The sequence below is a fragment of the Pelmatolapia mariae genome, unplaced genomic scaffold (genome assembly GCF_036321145.2).
Source record: "Pelmatolapia mariae isolate MD_Pm_ZW unplaced genomic scaffold, Pm_UMD_F_2 NODE_ptg000053l+_length_149371_cov_1, whole genome shotgun sequence".
In the NCBI taxonomy this organism is placed as follows: Eukaryota; Metazoa; Chordata; class Actinopteri; order Cichliformes; family Cichlidae; genus Pelmatolapia; species Pelmatolapia mariae.
In genome coordinates this window covers 85,594-100,637 of record NW_027051790.1, presented here as the reverse complement: position 1 = coordinate 100,637, position 15,044 = coordinate 85,594, and the positions used below count along the sequence as shown (strand labels likewise).

The 15,044-nt window shown below is 40.1% G+C and overlaps 1 protein-coding gene across 1 annotated transcript; it reads left to right on the top strand.

Annotated features, from left to right (window-relative positions):
• Nucleotides 1-11,927: 11,927 nt before the first annotated feature.
• LOC134622587 (uncharacterized) lies at nt 11,928-12,854 on the top strand. Its single transcript, XM_063468024.1, has one exon. The coding sequence runs from the start codon at nt 11,928-11,930 to the stop codon at nt 12,852-12,854; it is 927 nt and encodes a 308-aa protein (XP_063324094.1).
• Nucleotides 12,855-15,044: the final 2,190 nt, after the last annotated feature.

Here is a 15,044-nt window from a genome sequence, read left to right as displayed (position 1 = left end):
ACAAGGGTTAAAATAATATAAAAGTACAACACCTGATCAGTCTGCATCTGGTGCACCGATATAGCCTCTTTACACTCACCCTGATGTGTATGTCTTTAAAACTGCAGGGGAAAAATCAGGCATGCTCCAAACGGGAGGTTCGAAGCTCAAACGGTGCTAACTGTTCCACCCACATGTTTCTTCACTTCTAGGAAAATTTAAGCAAACTCCACCATGATCCAACTATAAGCACATATACTGTCATTTGCAGACAAATTATTGGGATACTCTAAAAGTATCTCACTAGACTCCTGCATTCAAAACTGAGACATTTATATTTTAACTGACTGATATGTATATGTGTTACCAGTGTAAGCTAAACTGTTAGATCAAACCAAGGTCATCACATGAAGACGTTAGCTAGAGCGTTTTTAAGAAGTGCAGCAGCAGCTTTTCACATAAAGCTAATCTCTAGTAGTGTAAATACTTATTTCATTATTATCTATGGAACCACTGCCCCCCACCCAAAATAAATAAATAAATAAATAAATAAGTTGCTATACTTCAAGTAAGCTTCAAGCAGACTTCATCACCACGCATTCTGCTGATGAGCTCATACTTTATGTGTAAATTTCAATAATTAAACTATAGCTGGGAATTAAACTACACAATTAAAATGTTTTTTAATTATTTTTCCTTTCATCACAGCCTCAAAAATTATATCTGCTGCTCCCTAGCCCCTTTCAGATATTTCAATTTTCACAACACACTTTTATTAAAAAAAAAACAACAGACTCTTAATTTTTCTATTAATTTAACGAGTGTTTGACTGCTTAAAAACATAGTTCATCTATTGTTATTTTATCTGGTCTGTAAAGAGTGTCTGCTGGTGTGTTTTTCTCCTTCCACCGAGGCTCCAGAAAGGTTAAAAAACTGTGTTGAATTATTTATCTATTTTTTTTGGTTATGCAATCTGAAAGAATCAGAACCTGACATAAGAGCACCTGCTTTGCTACTTATTACAAACAACATACTTATTTAATGGCAAGCAATGGTAATGAAAGGCTGAAAGAGGCTGAATCACACACACACACACACACACACACACACACACACCCACACACACACACACACACAGCAAGAGTTGAATACAAAGTTATTACATCAATTGAAACCCTCTACAGGAAGCCTGTCACAGGCCAGACTTTCCATTGCTGTAGAAAAGTCGAGTGAAGTGGCCGTCACATTGTGCAACATCAGATAATCAATACCTCAACTTTTCAAGAGAGGCTTATCCAATCAAATGCATTGTTCTTTAAAAAACTAATCAGGTATCATTTGTCAGGAAGACAATTTGCATTTTCTAAAAGCCACTTGTGGAGAGTGAAGATTTGATTTGGAAATACCGCTCGGACACAGAAGTAAAACCTAAGAAGGTTGGTATTGATTAGTTCACCGGAGGGAAAAAACAGCACAATCATCCACTGGAGACTGTACTCAAACACTTTCTGTTTAAAAGTAAGTAAAGTAACTTTGAGTTATTTTTAAAGCACTTTTAGAGACAAGAAACAGTCACAAAGTGCTTTACAGGGGTAAATCGATAAAAGAAAGTAAACACAAAGAAGCAGAAAAGGTTAGTTATTGGTCTCCTTTTGGAAAATGGAAGCTGTGGTCACCTTAGGTTTACTAAAAATCAACTAAATTCTAACTGGGTGGTTTTTTCAGCAAACAATAAAGCAGGAAAATGCTAAGAGAAACCTGCAGCTCCTTTACTGCATAATCATATCCACAGGAATTGGAAGCAGCGGATGGATTCAATACCCAAGGCCGGCATTCTGCAAGAACACCGTGCAGGTATGTGTTCTAGTTGGGTGCCATTTAATTTCACCATTTTTATAGCAATGAATCAAATGCATCCTCCAGAGCAGCAAATGAGAACGCACCATGAAGAATTTAACCAATAGCTAGAGCAATTGATAATATTAGCAGGACATGTCTTTAAGGGACTGTGGGAGAGCAGAGCAGAGCTAAAAAGAAAAGTCAATACTGGACATCCAACAGGTGGCCAGATACATCTTACATTATGAATTAACCAAGTTGAAAAACTTTTTAAATCAGGCACCCAATTGAATCACGGATCTCATAGAGGCAGACAGTTGCACACACTGATCCTTGTACCCATTATTACTTCAAAAAGAAAAGCTCACTCCAAATATGTGACCCCAATTTGAGTATGCAGTTAAGAAAATTAATGGATGGATGGACACAATATAGTCAAAGAAGCCATTTAGGACTATTTATTAACAACAATGAACAGATGGACCAAATAACGATCGGATGCCGCTTTTACCGTGGCGACAGCACTTCTCCAGATCAAATGTTAAAACTGTCTTAGATTTTAAGGATCAAATCAAGCAGAGTTCAAAGATGAAGAAGCTGAAAAGGCAGAATTTGTGAAGAGTGTCACTTCAAAGTTACAGTTTTGGTTTGCTCTCTCTCTCGTTCCTTTGAACATATAATATCTACCAGTCAGAGTGGCTTATGAAGACATAGCAAGCTGCACTACCGGCAGCTATTACAAATGTACCTGAAACTGTAAGCAGACACATCCTTTTGTCAAAACACTTGGCGAAAAAAATAAAAATTCTAGTTTAAAACCATCAGACTTAATGTTTTATTAGGCACACTGGTTCAACGTCAGTTACCCTTACAGCAGAGTGCAGAAAGCAGATTTAGTCGGTGCTCGGTGGTTCAGTAAACAGAGTCAAAAGAGCTCGTTTGAGTCCGTTTCACTGCGGTTCTTTTCATTGTATTGGTGAGCCTCAAGCACAGAGATGGAGGCCAATTATTGAGCCAACCCAGCAAACTACTTCATCTTTTTACTCTGACTGTAAGAACAGTGGGTGGTGATTTTTGTTCTGTTGGTTTTTTGTTTTGTTTTTTTCTCATGAAGAAAAGCAAAGCTGGTCAGACGCACGAGGAAACAAACCCCAGTCCTTACGGTCCAACGTGGATCTAAGTGTTAGCTACTCCAAAGGCCTACACGCAATTCAATTCAATTTGTTTTATGTAGCGCCAAATCACAACAGCAGTCCCCTCAAGGTGTTTTATATTGTAAGAACATACAATGATAGAGAGAAAACCCCAACAATCAGACAACCGTCTATGAGCAAGCACTTGGTGACAGTGGGAAGGAAAAACTCCCTTTAAACAGAAAGAAACTTCCAGGAAAACCAAGCACAGTGAGGGGCAGCCATCTGCTGTGGCCGGTTTGGGGGTGAGGGATGGGAGACAGGACAAAAGACACAGATATTAGTAATACCTAATGATTAAATGCAGGCTGGTGTATAAACACCAAACATAAACAAAAAAAAAAAAAAACACTCAGTGCATCATGGGAAGTCCCCCAGCCTCCTAGGACTACTCCCTATAACCGAGGGAGGGTTCAGGGTCACCTGATCCCGTCCTAACTATAAACTTTATAAAAAAGAAACATTTTAAGCCTAATGATAAACACACACATACACAATTCAACTTGTTGGGTCATTAAAATTTCATACAGATAGCAGGCATAAAAGTGTCAGAATGACTGGACACAGAGAGTGGCGGGGCACTGATATTAATTCAACGATTAGGGCAGGGCTTCTGTCGTAAAAATGCCAACATGGGTTAATTATTAAATTAAGTACTAACCGTAAAAGGGTGGCGCCACGCATATTAACACTTGCAATAATGGGCATTAATGGGGTAGAAAAGAGTCCAGCAGATGCGATTAATCTAACACAGCATATAGGTAAAAGGGTTCCTTCAGGACAACAACAGCAAATGAGCATAAACAAGCCTCTCCCAATGAAACCGAGCAACCGTGACAGTAATCTGGCTTGTCATTGGAAGGCGCTCCTGTATATAACTACTCAGATGGCAGCCAGTGTAAACACATATGGGCACACAAAGTATTTGACTGTCACACTCAAATGAAATTCAATTTACAGCCATTAAAACAGATCAGGACCACAAAACCAAAACAAAAGAAAAAAGATACACGCAGGGATTTTTTAGAGACTGTGTTTGAGCCCTCTGTTTTTGCAGTATCACAGTTTACACTTTCCTAGTGGAGTCCAATCACACTTCAGTGCAAGTAAGAACTGGATATTGTAAACATATGACATAAAAAGCTGAGGTCCTCTATATAAAAAGTAAAAGGCACATAAGTAGTACATGCAAAGTAAAAGTACTTGGTCCCTGTGGCTATTATCACAGATCTAGTTTTTCCAGTTATAGCCGGTCAAGGTGGAGCTACTGTTTTGCAGTTCTATACACAGGCAGGTATTTTTATTATTATTAGTATTATTTATTTATTTTTACAGAATATCCTCCTTTGAAAGGGTTATAAGTGAAAGAGTGATGAGTCATCACATGATTCATGGGAGAAGGTGTGTGTTCTGTGACGCAAATTTGATTTTGTTTCCCCCCCATAATCTTTGTTTACGTCTAAAATGTTTGATCGTTTTTCTTCTCTGGCCTCAAACACTCATTTAAATAAAACCACCCGAGAGGCTTTTGTTACCCACAGTCATCAGTCGTCAGACACTTTTCACAGGATGCGAGCTTTTGTGTTAAAAATGTTAAGATTACAAAATTGTTTTTCTTTTTACATAAACCTTTTTTATTGTTTAAAACTGTATTTAGTTACTTTCTACCACAGTGTAATGTAACTAACTGGACCTATGTAAAGATGCTTTGTGATGTTGAACCAGTGCCACGTCTATGCGCACACATACACACACCACATTATGTGGGTATCATAAATGCCCGAGGGTCACCATAACAGACACATGATCATCAGTAACCATACTCACAATGGTCACTTGTTTTATTGCAGATAATGTCCAAATCACACAATTATAAGCCATGGAGGATACATGCTTTGGCTCAAAATATAGACATAAATCAGCAGAAATGAATGTATTGTAGTGATTAACACGCTTGCCTAACATCCAAAAGATCCCAGATTTGAGACTAGGTGGACACACAAATCCATGGGAGGGTTGTGTCAGACCTGCTGTTTCGACCTCTTGTGAACAAGGGAGCAGCTGAAAGACGTTTTAAACTACCTTATGTTTTGTGACTGCTCTGCTGCTACGATGCACACACAGACCTGTCTATAGGAGGTTATTACTGAGGCACACCGTTAATCCAATCCAGATTTGACTTCAGCTCCTTTAACTGGACCTGAAGTTGTTGCTTACAGGTGCTTGTAGGGTTCTGAGTTCATTAAATACCTGCAGCTCCACAGCAGCAGGGTCAGTACGTGCATCCACAGAGTGCGAGTTTCAACAGAGGAGACTTCACTGCAGTTATTAATTATCACAGACGCAGAGATGGGATCGCTCAGGAACTAACAGTAAGTCACAGCCTGTTCTTTTCACCACCTCACACAGCTGAGCCTTCACACCGGGGTCACAGTTTCACAGTTCAATCAGCTGTTACACACCGGCTGGCCTTCGAGCCTGAGCTCCATCACAGCTGTCTGAACATTTCTTATTCTACGTGTAAAGTCTGGTCATTTCAGTAAAAACAGAAAGAAAAAATATTATTCTTGTCAAGCTTAATTTAACTTCTTTAACATTTTTATGCCTAAAGCGTGAGCCTTTTTATCTGATAAAATGTATCAACAGGTAGCCGAGAAGCAATGAAGCTTTTAGAGTATCACGAGTTGCAGTAATTGGATAAATTATCATTACACATGGACAGAATCTTTAGTCTTTCTGAAATCAATAAATAAATAAACAACGGCTTGAGACAACTCTGTTGAACAGCGCAGGAAAATAAAAATAATGCCCAAAGTATTTGAAACGATTAGAACGACTGATTGATGACACACAGCGCTGGAATAAAAATCAATAGAAACAAGCACAGATGGTTTAATTATCCAAAAAATAATATATAGTGCTACTCCAAAACGATTCCAACAGTGAGTATTTTATTGATAATTTAAGCAATAGATTTGTATGCTGGCAGAAATCCATTGCTAATTCACAGCGGATTGCCTTTATGGCTCAGTTATTAGTCCTGCATGGCTATTTAATGACAGGTCTAGGTGCGAGTCATTAAAAAGACTTCCATATTAAATTTCATGACATTTATGATTGCTAAGTGAAGCGTGGGGCACTGTCTGCTGGATCAAAGGGAAAGAGTGGTAAAGTGATCCGGCAGGCTGAAGAATGAATGCTGAGGAAACTCCAATAGATTAATGATCAACTACAATAAACCAGTGTGGCCTGGCAGCACAGCACACTGCAGGACAGGCTCACAGACGAACCTGAAAAAAATTAGACCCGGCAGAAAACAGGATGCATTTATGATGGTGTGAACAAGGGAAAGAAACACAGAGGCTAAAGGTCACTCATGGTGTACACCAAGCCTAAACGAGCAAGCAGTGGAGAAACTTCTCCATCGACTGATTCAATAAAACCTGCACTTCCTCTGACAAGCCAACGTGGTATTATTTAGATTAGTAAGTGACCAACAGAGATAAAGAGTGATTACCTCAGCTAAACTTAGCTACACTCTTACTCCATAACGAGCTTGTAAAATATACTCATTTACTTGGTTTTGTGACTTATTTTGCTTATTTGTCTCAGCAGCTCCAGCAAAAGGCAATTCACCTTTAAACTTTTCAGATGATTTCATTTACACAGCTTTATTTTTTATTTCTTTTAAATAAGTTGAATTACATTCATCTCAGTGGAGCCCTTGGTTGGTGAATGCAAAAGCTGAATTTTTAAAGTAGCTCCACCTCACACAGCCACAGTATTAACTTGTAAACAGTAAACACCTCTGTATGTTTTTAATAGAAGTGGAAGCTTGAAAGCAATAAAGTTGTCTTTTTACATGTAGTTCTGGTGCTCACACTCCTCCTGCTCATGTGACTGAATAAGGGCGTGTTAGGCACCACTCAAATATGCTTAGTGAGCTGTATAATCAATACTGAGGAGGATTTGGAGTTCTAGTGCATCATCATTACACGCAGCAGTTTCTAGATTGTTTGGTTAAATACTAGAATTTGCTTAAACCCAGTCATTCCGTGTTCTTTCTTATTCTTCTTATCCCAAACGGTCCCCAACACTGCTGGAGATCAATCACCGACAGCATGAGCCTCCGGAGGGGGGTTTTGTCTGTGACATAATTTATTATGAGCCCATTGCCCTAACTGGCAAACTGTGATGTGGGTTAATTGCCGGAGCAATTACGACCCTTCGTCATTAAAAAAAAAATTATTACTATTATTTTTTTTCCACCTGAGCAGAGCGACTCTTGATTTTGATTGCAGCTGATGAACTGTTTACTTCGAGAAGCTCGTTAAAAAAAAGGTCCAGCGTGAATCACGCGCACGCGAGAGCACGTCGCAATAAGAGAGAGCGAGATGAAAAAAAATCCTCGAGACTTAAAGTTTGCAAGCAGTCGTGCGCGCGCAGCCACACCGAGTGACGGCCAGGTGTCTCCATCTGCGCATCCTTCCACATGATCACAATATTAGCGAGCTCGCGGGCCGCCGTGTCTCTGACCTTGTTTCAACGTGTTCACAACAGCACTATTACCAGTCGGTGTTACACTTTTGATGGGTGCTCCCCTTGTACCTCCAGCTCTGTAGCTGGAGGTGGAAGGGGAGAAAAGGGGGAGAAAATTGGGAGTTTGGGGGGGGAAGCTACGCTAACACACATTATACACGGCCAGTACCGACCGAGTACCACTCCCTGTGAATATCTCCTCCATCATCATGACCATTATCTACCTCTGCAACGTCCTCCAGACATGACTTTAAAAAACGGGGGACTCACAAAAAGAGCAAAGCTGCCAATGTAACCTCTACTCTGCCTGAATAAAAAAAAACACACACAGAGAGAAAGAGAAACGATAGTATGGAGCAGCCGTCACTTACCGTAACCTAGGTCCTCTGTAGCAGGGACTACCTCGTCTAAAAACAAAATTTTAAAAAGATTCGCTGGTGTGAGGACCACTTCTTCTTCCTCTTTTTTCTTTTCCCCCCCAAATCGCTAGGTAAGACAAGTCAGCCTCATCCGTGTGGCGAACCGATGCAGATCAAGTGGAGGAAATGAGCACGAATATCGCTGATGTTTCTCCACTCGAGGGAACTCCTTAAAAAAATACGGCGAGAAGAGAGAAAATAAGAGGGGGGAAAGAGGCAAACAACTCTCTTCTCGCAAGAAGAGACTGCACTCTTTTCCGAGAGACTAGCTGGCTTTGCTCTGGCTGTTTTTCTTATCCCATTCACTCTCCCGACGGCAGCACGGCAGCAAACCTCGAGAACTGGCGTTTCGACAGCCCGCACACACGTCGTCTGTGTCCGTCCCTTTAGCGTTAACAACGCACACAGCCCGAACAACAACTAGCAGCACAAAACACAACACAACACCACACCACACGACTGACTGACTGACTGCAGCGCTGACAGACTGGGTGGGCTGCACCCCCCCTTCTCCGTCCTCTCCCCTCCCTCCGCGCAAATTGAAGAAATCCTCAGCAACAACAAAAAAAAGTCTCCCCGCGTTCGTTTAAATCGTAAGTGACAAATATGGTTTACATAACGACCACAAGAACATCCTCATCCTACTTTCCGTGCCGAAGCATGTGATAGCAACATGCCTTTTAAAGGGGTATCCACGCGGCTGTCTCGCTGGGTCCGCCCCTTAACTTTCTTGGAAGGATGCGCTGTGGGGTTAATTGGACGCGATGATGGGTGTCACAGTGTGCATGAAAGCACCTGCACACAAGCCACTGTGCTACAGAGTGGGGTTCAGGGCAGAAAACAGAAGCAAAAACGAAAAAAACAAAAGAAAAAAACTTCTTGTTGCTTGCAATGGCTCCACGTGAACGGTTGCAAACATTCGGTCTAAGTGAAACTCCTGATGAACCTCAGCATGTTTACTGTGAGCCACGGCGTTCAAACCGCGGACAGGTGAAGTGTTGATGCACTGTTCTTCTTGTTATGTGGTCTTGCACTGACATGCTCCTCCCACATAAACATTATTGGAGGGCAGACCCAAGCACACAGCCCTCATGGCAATGGGGACTCCCCACTTGCAGCCAGCACTCTTCCCCACTCAGCAGGACAGTGTGCCACACACACACACACACACACACACACACACACACACACACACCAGACAACAAGAACTGTTCAGGAGTAGTTTATAGAACAGAGCGCAAGGCAGTGACCTTGTCTCTGAACTCCCAGGATCCCAGTCCAATTGTGAACATACACTTAAACAAGCCTTATCCAGGCCCACCCGCACCCTACAGAACCCAGATGATCTGCTGCCAATTCCCTGGTGGCACGGGCACCACAGGACAACTCCAGAGGGTGCCCATGCACCTATGGAGCTGCTCTGGTGGCACAGCAGGCGGGAGAGTTGATGGTTAAACGAGTGAAGGCAGGTGGAGTACTTGCTGTACATTTGACAAGAAGGGCACTGATTCCTTAACAATTAAAAAAAGGCAAATAACTTCAAATTCTTGTTGCATATTGACTGAACTACATGATAATAATCCAGTAGTAACCATTCATTAAAAAAATATGTTTTGCAACAATTACCCAATCTCCCATTCTACTCTTAGAAACTCCAGGACCCTCAAGAAAGCCTGCAATCTGAGAGCAAAGTGCTCTGTTAGGATAAAATGATACTGTGGAGATCTTTGAGTTATGATGGGGCCTGATCATTCAAGACTTTTTATGTAAATTACATTTTGGATTTAACAGGGATCCAATGAAAAGAAGCTAATTTAATTCCATTAACGGAAAAGGGGCATATGCAGCATAAAAAATAAATTTATTAATAAATAACAGAAGAGGCTGTTTGATTATTCCACTGTAATTTTGCCTTTGGCCTGCCAAGGCACTGTGCACAAATCTTGCTTTGTTAAAAACTATATATATCACCTATGTAAGCAAGTGAAAATGCAAAATGGAAGACTCCATGCTTTACCTCTTCGTTTTAATGTTTGTCTCTTCTATAAAGCTATTCCAAAACCTTAATTAACTTCACAGATAAGTGGGACGGGTTGTTTTTTGGCAGCTAAGAGTTCACCACAAGTGTCAAACACATCTTTTATTTTCACTAACTGGTAATTAGATGTGATTCCTCCAATGAGCAATTGCGTTTTGTACAGCACCTTAAAAAATGATTGGCAAGTAATGCATTTTGACTGCCACAGCCACTGCATATTAAGATTTAAATAAAATTTTATGGTGCAAATCAAACAGAGTCCAATATAGTATGTTTTGTTTGTTTGATTAATTTCTAATTTGTTTTAAATGTACTTACCTAAGCAAATGTACTGTTAGTAGAAATGATGAAAAATGGTACGATGTCAAACATGTTAATTGTTCTCACTGCTTCCTGTTGTCATTATATGTCAGTGTGTGTGTGTGTGTGTGTGTGTGTGTGTGTGCCGGCATTGGTATTATGCAAAAATAATTGTTCTGCCTATGGGTACAGTTGTACAAGGACAAACTTTGTTCATGTGCTTAAGAGATTTTTGTTATATTAATGTCAAGTTTTCAAAAAAATGTTTTTTTATTAACATTGGGATCAATGCAAAAAATGCTCAAGGCTTTACCTGCTTTCTGGTGTCATTGTATGTCAGTGTATGTGTACTGGTACTGGTATTGCATTGCACTTACATTTTAAACAAAATACACAGTTCAGTAAGATGCATTTTAATTTACATTCAACAAGTTCAAAGGCAGTCAAATTTCTGGTTTATTAGGATGAAATGATTCATGTAATTCCGTTTGATCAGGTCTCTGGTTGATAATTGCTCGATTGTGATAAAAGACTGCAGCTTCCTAAGCTGTCCAAGCTCATTACGGTACACTTAAGTTTACCAATTTACTTCCAGCGTAGGCCTTATCCTTAATTACACACACATACACACACTGTGGGATTCACAATTAAGCTGAATCAGGATGCAGGGCATGGTTAAATAGAACGACTAACTAGAGAGAGAGTGAGAGCACTAAAGACAAAAAGAGACAAGCTGGAACATGAACCGATCCTGTGAAAACAGCAGGGTCCAGAAGCCCCAGCCCCATTATAGCTTAAAGTCAAGTGTCTGACTTATGAGAAAGAGATTAGTTGGTAAAACATGTAGGGTTTTTATCCAAAATTCATCATATTGTTATGTCTGACTGACCACATTTGCAAGAATCTGCAGTTCTTCTCTCAAACCGTGTTCATGCACCGATTCTTTAACTCTGAAACAGGAAGTGTGCAGAAGTACGTGTGTTTAGAGACTCAAATGTGAGATGACTGTTACACCCAAACATATAATCAGTGAGGTGCATATTATTAGCTATGAGGCAGTTGCTGTGTCGATCAGAGTAAAACCATTTATACTTCAACCTGTGGTCTGATATTATATCTATTGGTTTTCTTTAAGTGAAGAGCCCATTGAGATTATTCCCATGAAATGGTTATATCCTTCAGCATTTTCTAAATAATCCTCTTATTAAGATGTAATTAAGTTGGTGTACTGGGAGTAAAAACTCAGTGCACCAGTTAAACCACAGAATAAAACAACAAATGCAAAGTGGGAAAGCGTGTTGTCAAAAACTGTAAATGAACTCTTGTATCCGCAGTGGATGATGTCAGCCAGTGAAAACAAATAATAGTCACATGCACACAGTATGCGGTCTCAAGATGAAGCTTTGAAAGGCTCAGAGGTAAAACTTTAATGACTCCCAGCCTTCATTGTTATCCAGGACCCCACCTTATTTTTTCCCCTTACTGTGTAATGAGCGCAGCCAATCACCTTTCTAGATTCATACCATCTCTGAGAATGTAATGACACCTGTGTCTGGTCAGTGATGCAGCAAAGCAGGGACACTTTTACAACCATTCTGGAAAGTCTGATTTTTACCCGCAATGGCTGAGCTTTCTGTCAACCTCCTGGGCTTGAGACTGGTGTTTTCTTCCGTAGGTCTTATGGGTAACACAATTCTCATCGCTTCCATCATTAAGATTAATTTCTTTCACATTAAATCTTTTGAGATATTTCTCTTCGGACTCGCTGCAGCCAACTTGTGGGAGATTGTCATCATAAATATCTATGACATAATCATCCTTCAGACTTCCTCCACCGCCACGGGCACTTGGTCGTGTTATTTACTGGAGTTCATAACTGTTATTGGTGAAATTAACAGCATCTTCTTCACTGTCCTCATCTGTATCTTTCGCTACCAGAAGCTGAGAGATGTAAACACGAGGGTCAACTTCCCACTCTTCCTGGATAATATCAGATCAGCCTGGATGGTGAGCGGCATTTCTGTGATGCTCTCCGTGCTGCTCAGTGTTCCGATGTTTGTCATCGACCAGGAGAGCAAAGCGGAAAACGTCACAAGAAACAGCAGCATGTGCCCTCCAGACTTCTTTCACTGCACTCAAAATCATTGTCCAGTGTTCAACCGCATATACAAATACCTGTTCATCGTCTCGTGTCACCTGCTGCCTCTGATTATCGTCACAGTCACCAGCTGCCTCATCCTCACAGTGCTGCTGAGCCAAAGGAAGACAGTGACACCAGCGGTTAACGAGACTGGGTCAAGTCAGTTCAGCAGGAAGAGTAAAGATACAAAGATCCAGTGGAGCACGATAGCTGTACTGGGAGCCATGGGATTGTTCCAGGTTGACTGGACTATCTATCTGATTTTTCAGTTGGCTTTTAACCCATATGAATTCCTTTTCTGGTCTGAAGTTCAGTTCTTCATCATAATATCTTATACATCCATCTCTCCATACATGTACATGATAGGGCATAACATGATCCCTCTCCACAGCTGTAAAAAAGGATAATTTAAAGATACAGTAAGTGATTTTGTTGAAGTTATTTAATAGAAGAAAAAAAAATGTTGTACTCTTGGATATAGTACATTGATCCTGTGTAATTACTTCTTGTAAAAGTTTAAAGCCTTCTCATAAACTTAGAATTATTATGGACATCACTGCTCCACCACAGTGCGTTTTATATATGTGGCTAGAGACTGGCCAAATATATAGTATGCCATAGATACTTTTAGTTTATAGATTAAACTATATATGGACATTTAACATTTGTGTACATATATTTTCCATCATCTCTTTGTCATTATGTCTTTCTCCTCTTCCACCACTGCTCTCTCTCTCCTCCTCCTTCCTCTTCACCTGAAGCCTTGTCTCCTAAACTGAAGTCAGGGCTCTAACAAAATAAAAATCCTTATTTATTCCCAATATTGTCACTTATTTCTATTGTCAGCAGATCAGACATGTGACCCTCCCATATCCGCACGAGCCAGCTAAACAACAATAACAGCTGTTTAAAAGCTAACACTGTGCCAGCTAATGTTAGGCTCGAGTGTGCTAAAAATCACACTTTCCCTCTGATAAACGGTTTGAAACTAACTATATATGTATATTTGAGTATTTGTCCTACTTTGGCCACCATAGTTAGGATTATGCACTTGAATTGGGAGGGGTAAGAAAACAGTACCCAATTGACCGCAATCTGCAGTCTACTGACATCTAGTGGTGGGATTTTACACGATGTACCTTTAAAGCTTTTCTTTACACCTCACTTGTTTCTGTCTTGTTGAAATTGAGGTCTTCTTTTTCTGTAAGAATGTTATAAGCAGAAACAAACTGCATTTACATCTCATTTTGATAAATGTGACAATGTGACAATATTAGGCTAACAAACTTTGCAAGTTCACAGGAAGAAGAGGGTGATAATTTAGAAACTTGTATCACTAAATCCATAGAGCATTGTCTTAGAGTCTGCATTTACATCTAATATAAAAATGAAAGCATTCCTTTGTTATGTTTTGTCATTTCAGTGTGATGTAGATTAAAAGAGTACTTATCTTTCTCAGTGATGCATACTTTGAATTGTCTTCACAGCAAATGTTTTTTTATGGTAAAAGTACAAAAGGACCATCATTCCTTGGAAAAATGCTAGCTGATAAACTGTCTTATTTTTCAGTGCAATTGAGCACATGGCAGCTGTGTTTGTATATAGCCATTAGTCTTGTGCTCAAAGCAGCATGGCCTGTATTTACAGTACAATAGGTTGAGTGAAAAAGCAATTCTGTGCCTCATACCATCTCGCACAAAGACAGCTGCAGTCAGCCCAACCTGTCATTGCATGTTTATAAACCGTAAATACTACACTATGAGCATAGCTTGATTTGTGATATCAGTTTTAAAAAAATAAATAAAAATCTCCCAGTGAAAGTGAAAGTTGTTATACATAGTACATAGGTCACATATTACTCATAGTGACCAATTTAACCTAGTTGTGAAATGACACTAATACTGTACTCTAATTTTATTATTATATAATAGGACTATACAACATATGTGACCTTTTACATTTTCCAACCCCCCACTTCACCCCTTGACTTAATTTGGACCTTTAACGTAATCCTGACAAACTATGGATCACCAGGTCTGCAATCTTGATTTAGACGTAAATATTTTGCCGTTTCAAAGTGATTTTAATGTGGGTTTGATAGTCGTGACAGAACTGACAAAAGCCGTACGAATCTGTGCTCTGGTAATTGTCTGTGCTGCCACTGCTGATTACACATCAGTGACATACTTTGAAATTTGGAGGCTAACGGTGCGTGCTGATTTACTATTTTATTTAAAAAAAGACCCACTTGATACTTGTTTTTCAGGTGTCACGAGATTAAAGCAGCGTGGGCATTTTTTATGCACAATGTGGAAAATACTTAACCGATAATTAAAATGAAAATATGAATGTCGCCCCCTTTAAACGTGCCCGATACACGGAGGCATCTTTACATCTGCACTTATTATGAACCTTTGATTTGATTTCCCCCCACTGATCAACCCCCTGCCTTACGTTTAATGTGTAATAAACGGTATAATTGCAGGGCACTTGTGGTTGGTGGCGAAGCACTTTGCAATGTTCAAGTCATTTCACGAGTCCGTGCACGACCTCGCGTGGGAGATTTCGCTCTCAGCTGTGTCTCTGTGTGGACTATT

Bases quoted from the DNA above. Each gene is read 5' to 3' on its own strand.
- LOC134622587 (XM_063468024.1), top strand. From the start codon at position 11,928: ATGGCTGAGCTTTCTGTCAACCTCCTGGGCTTGAGACTGGTGTTTTCT.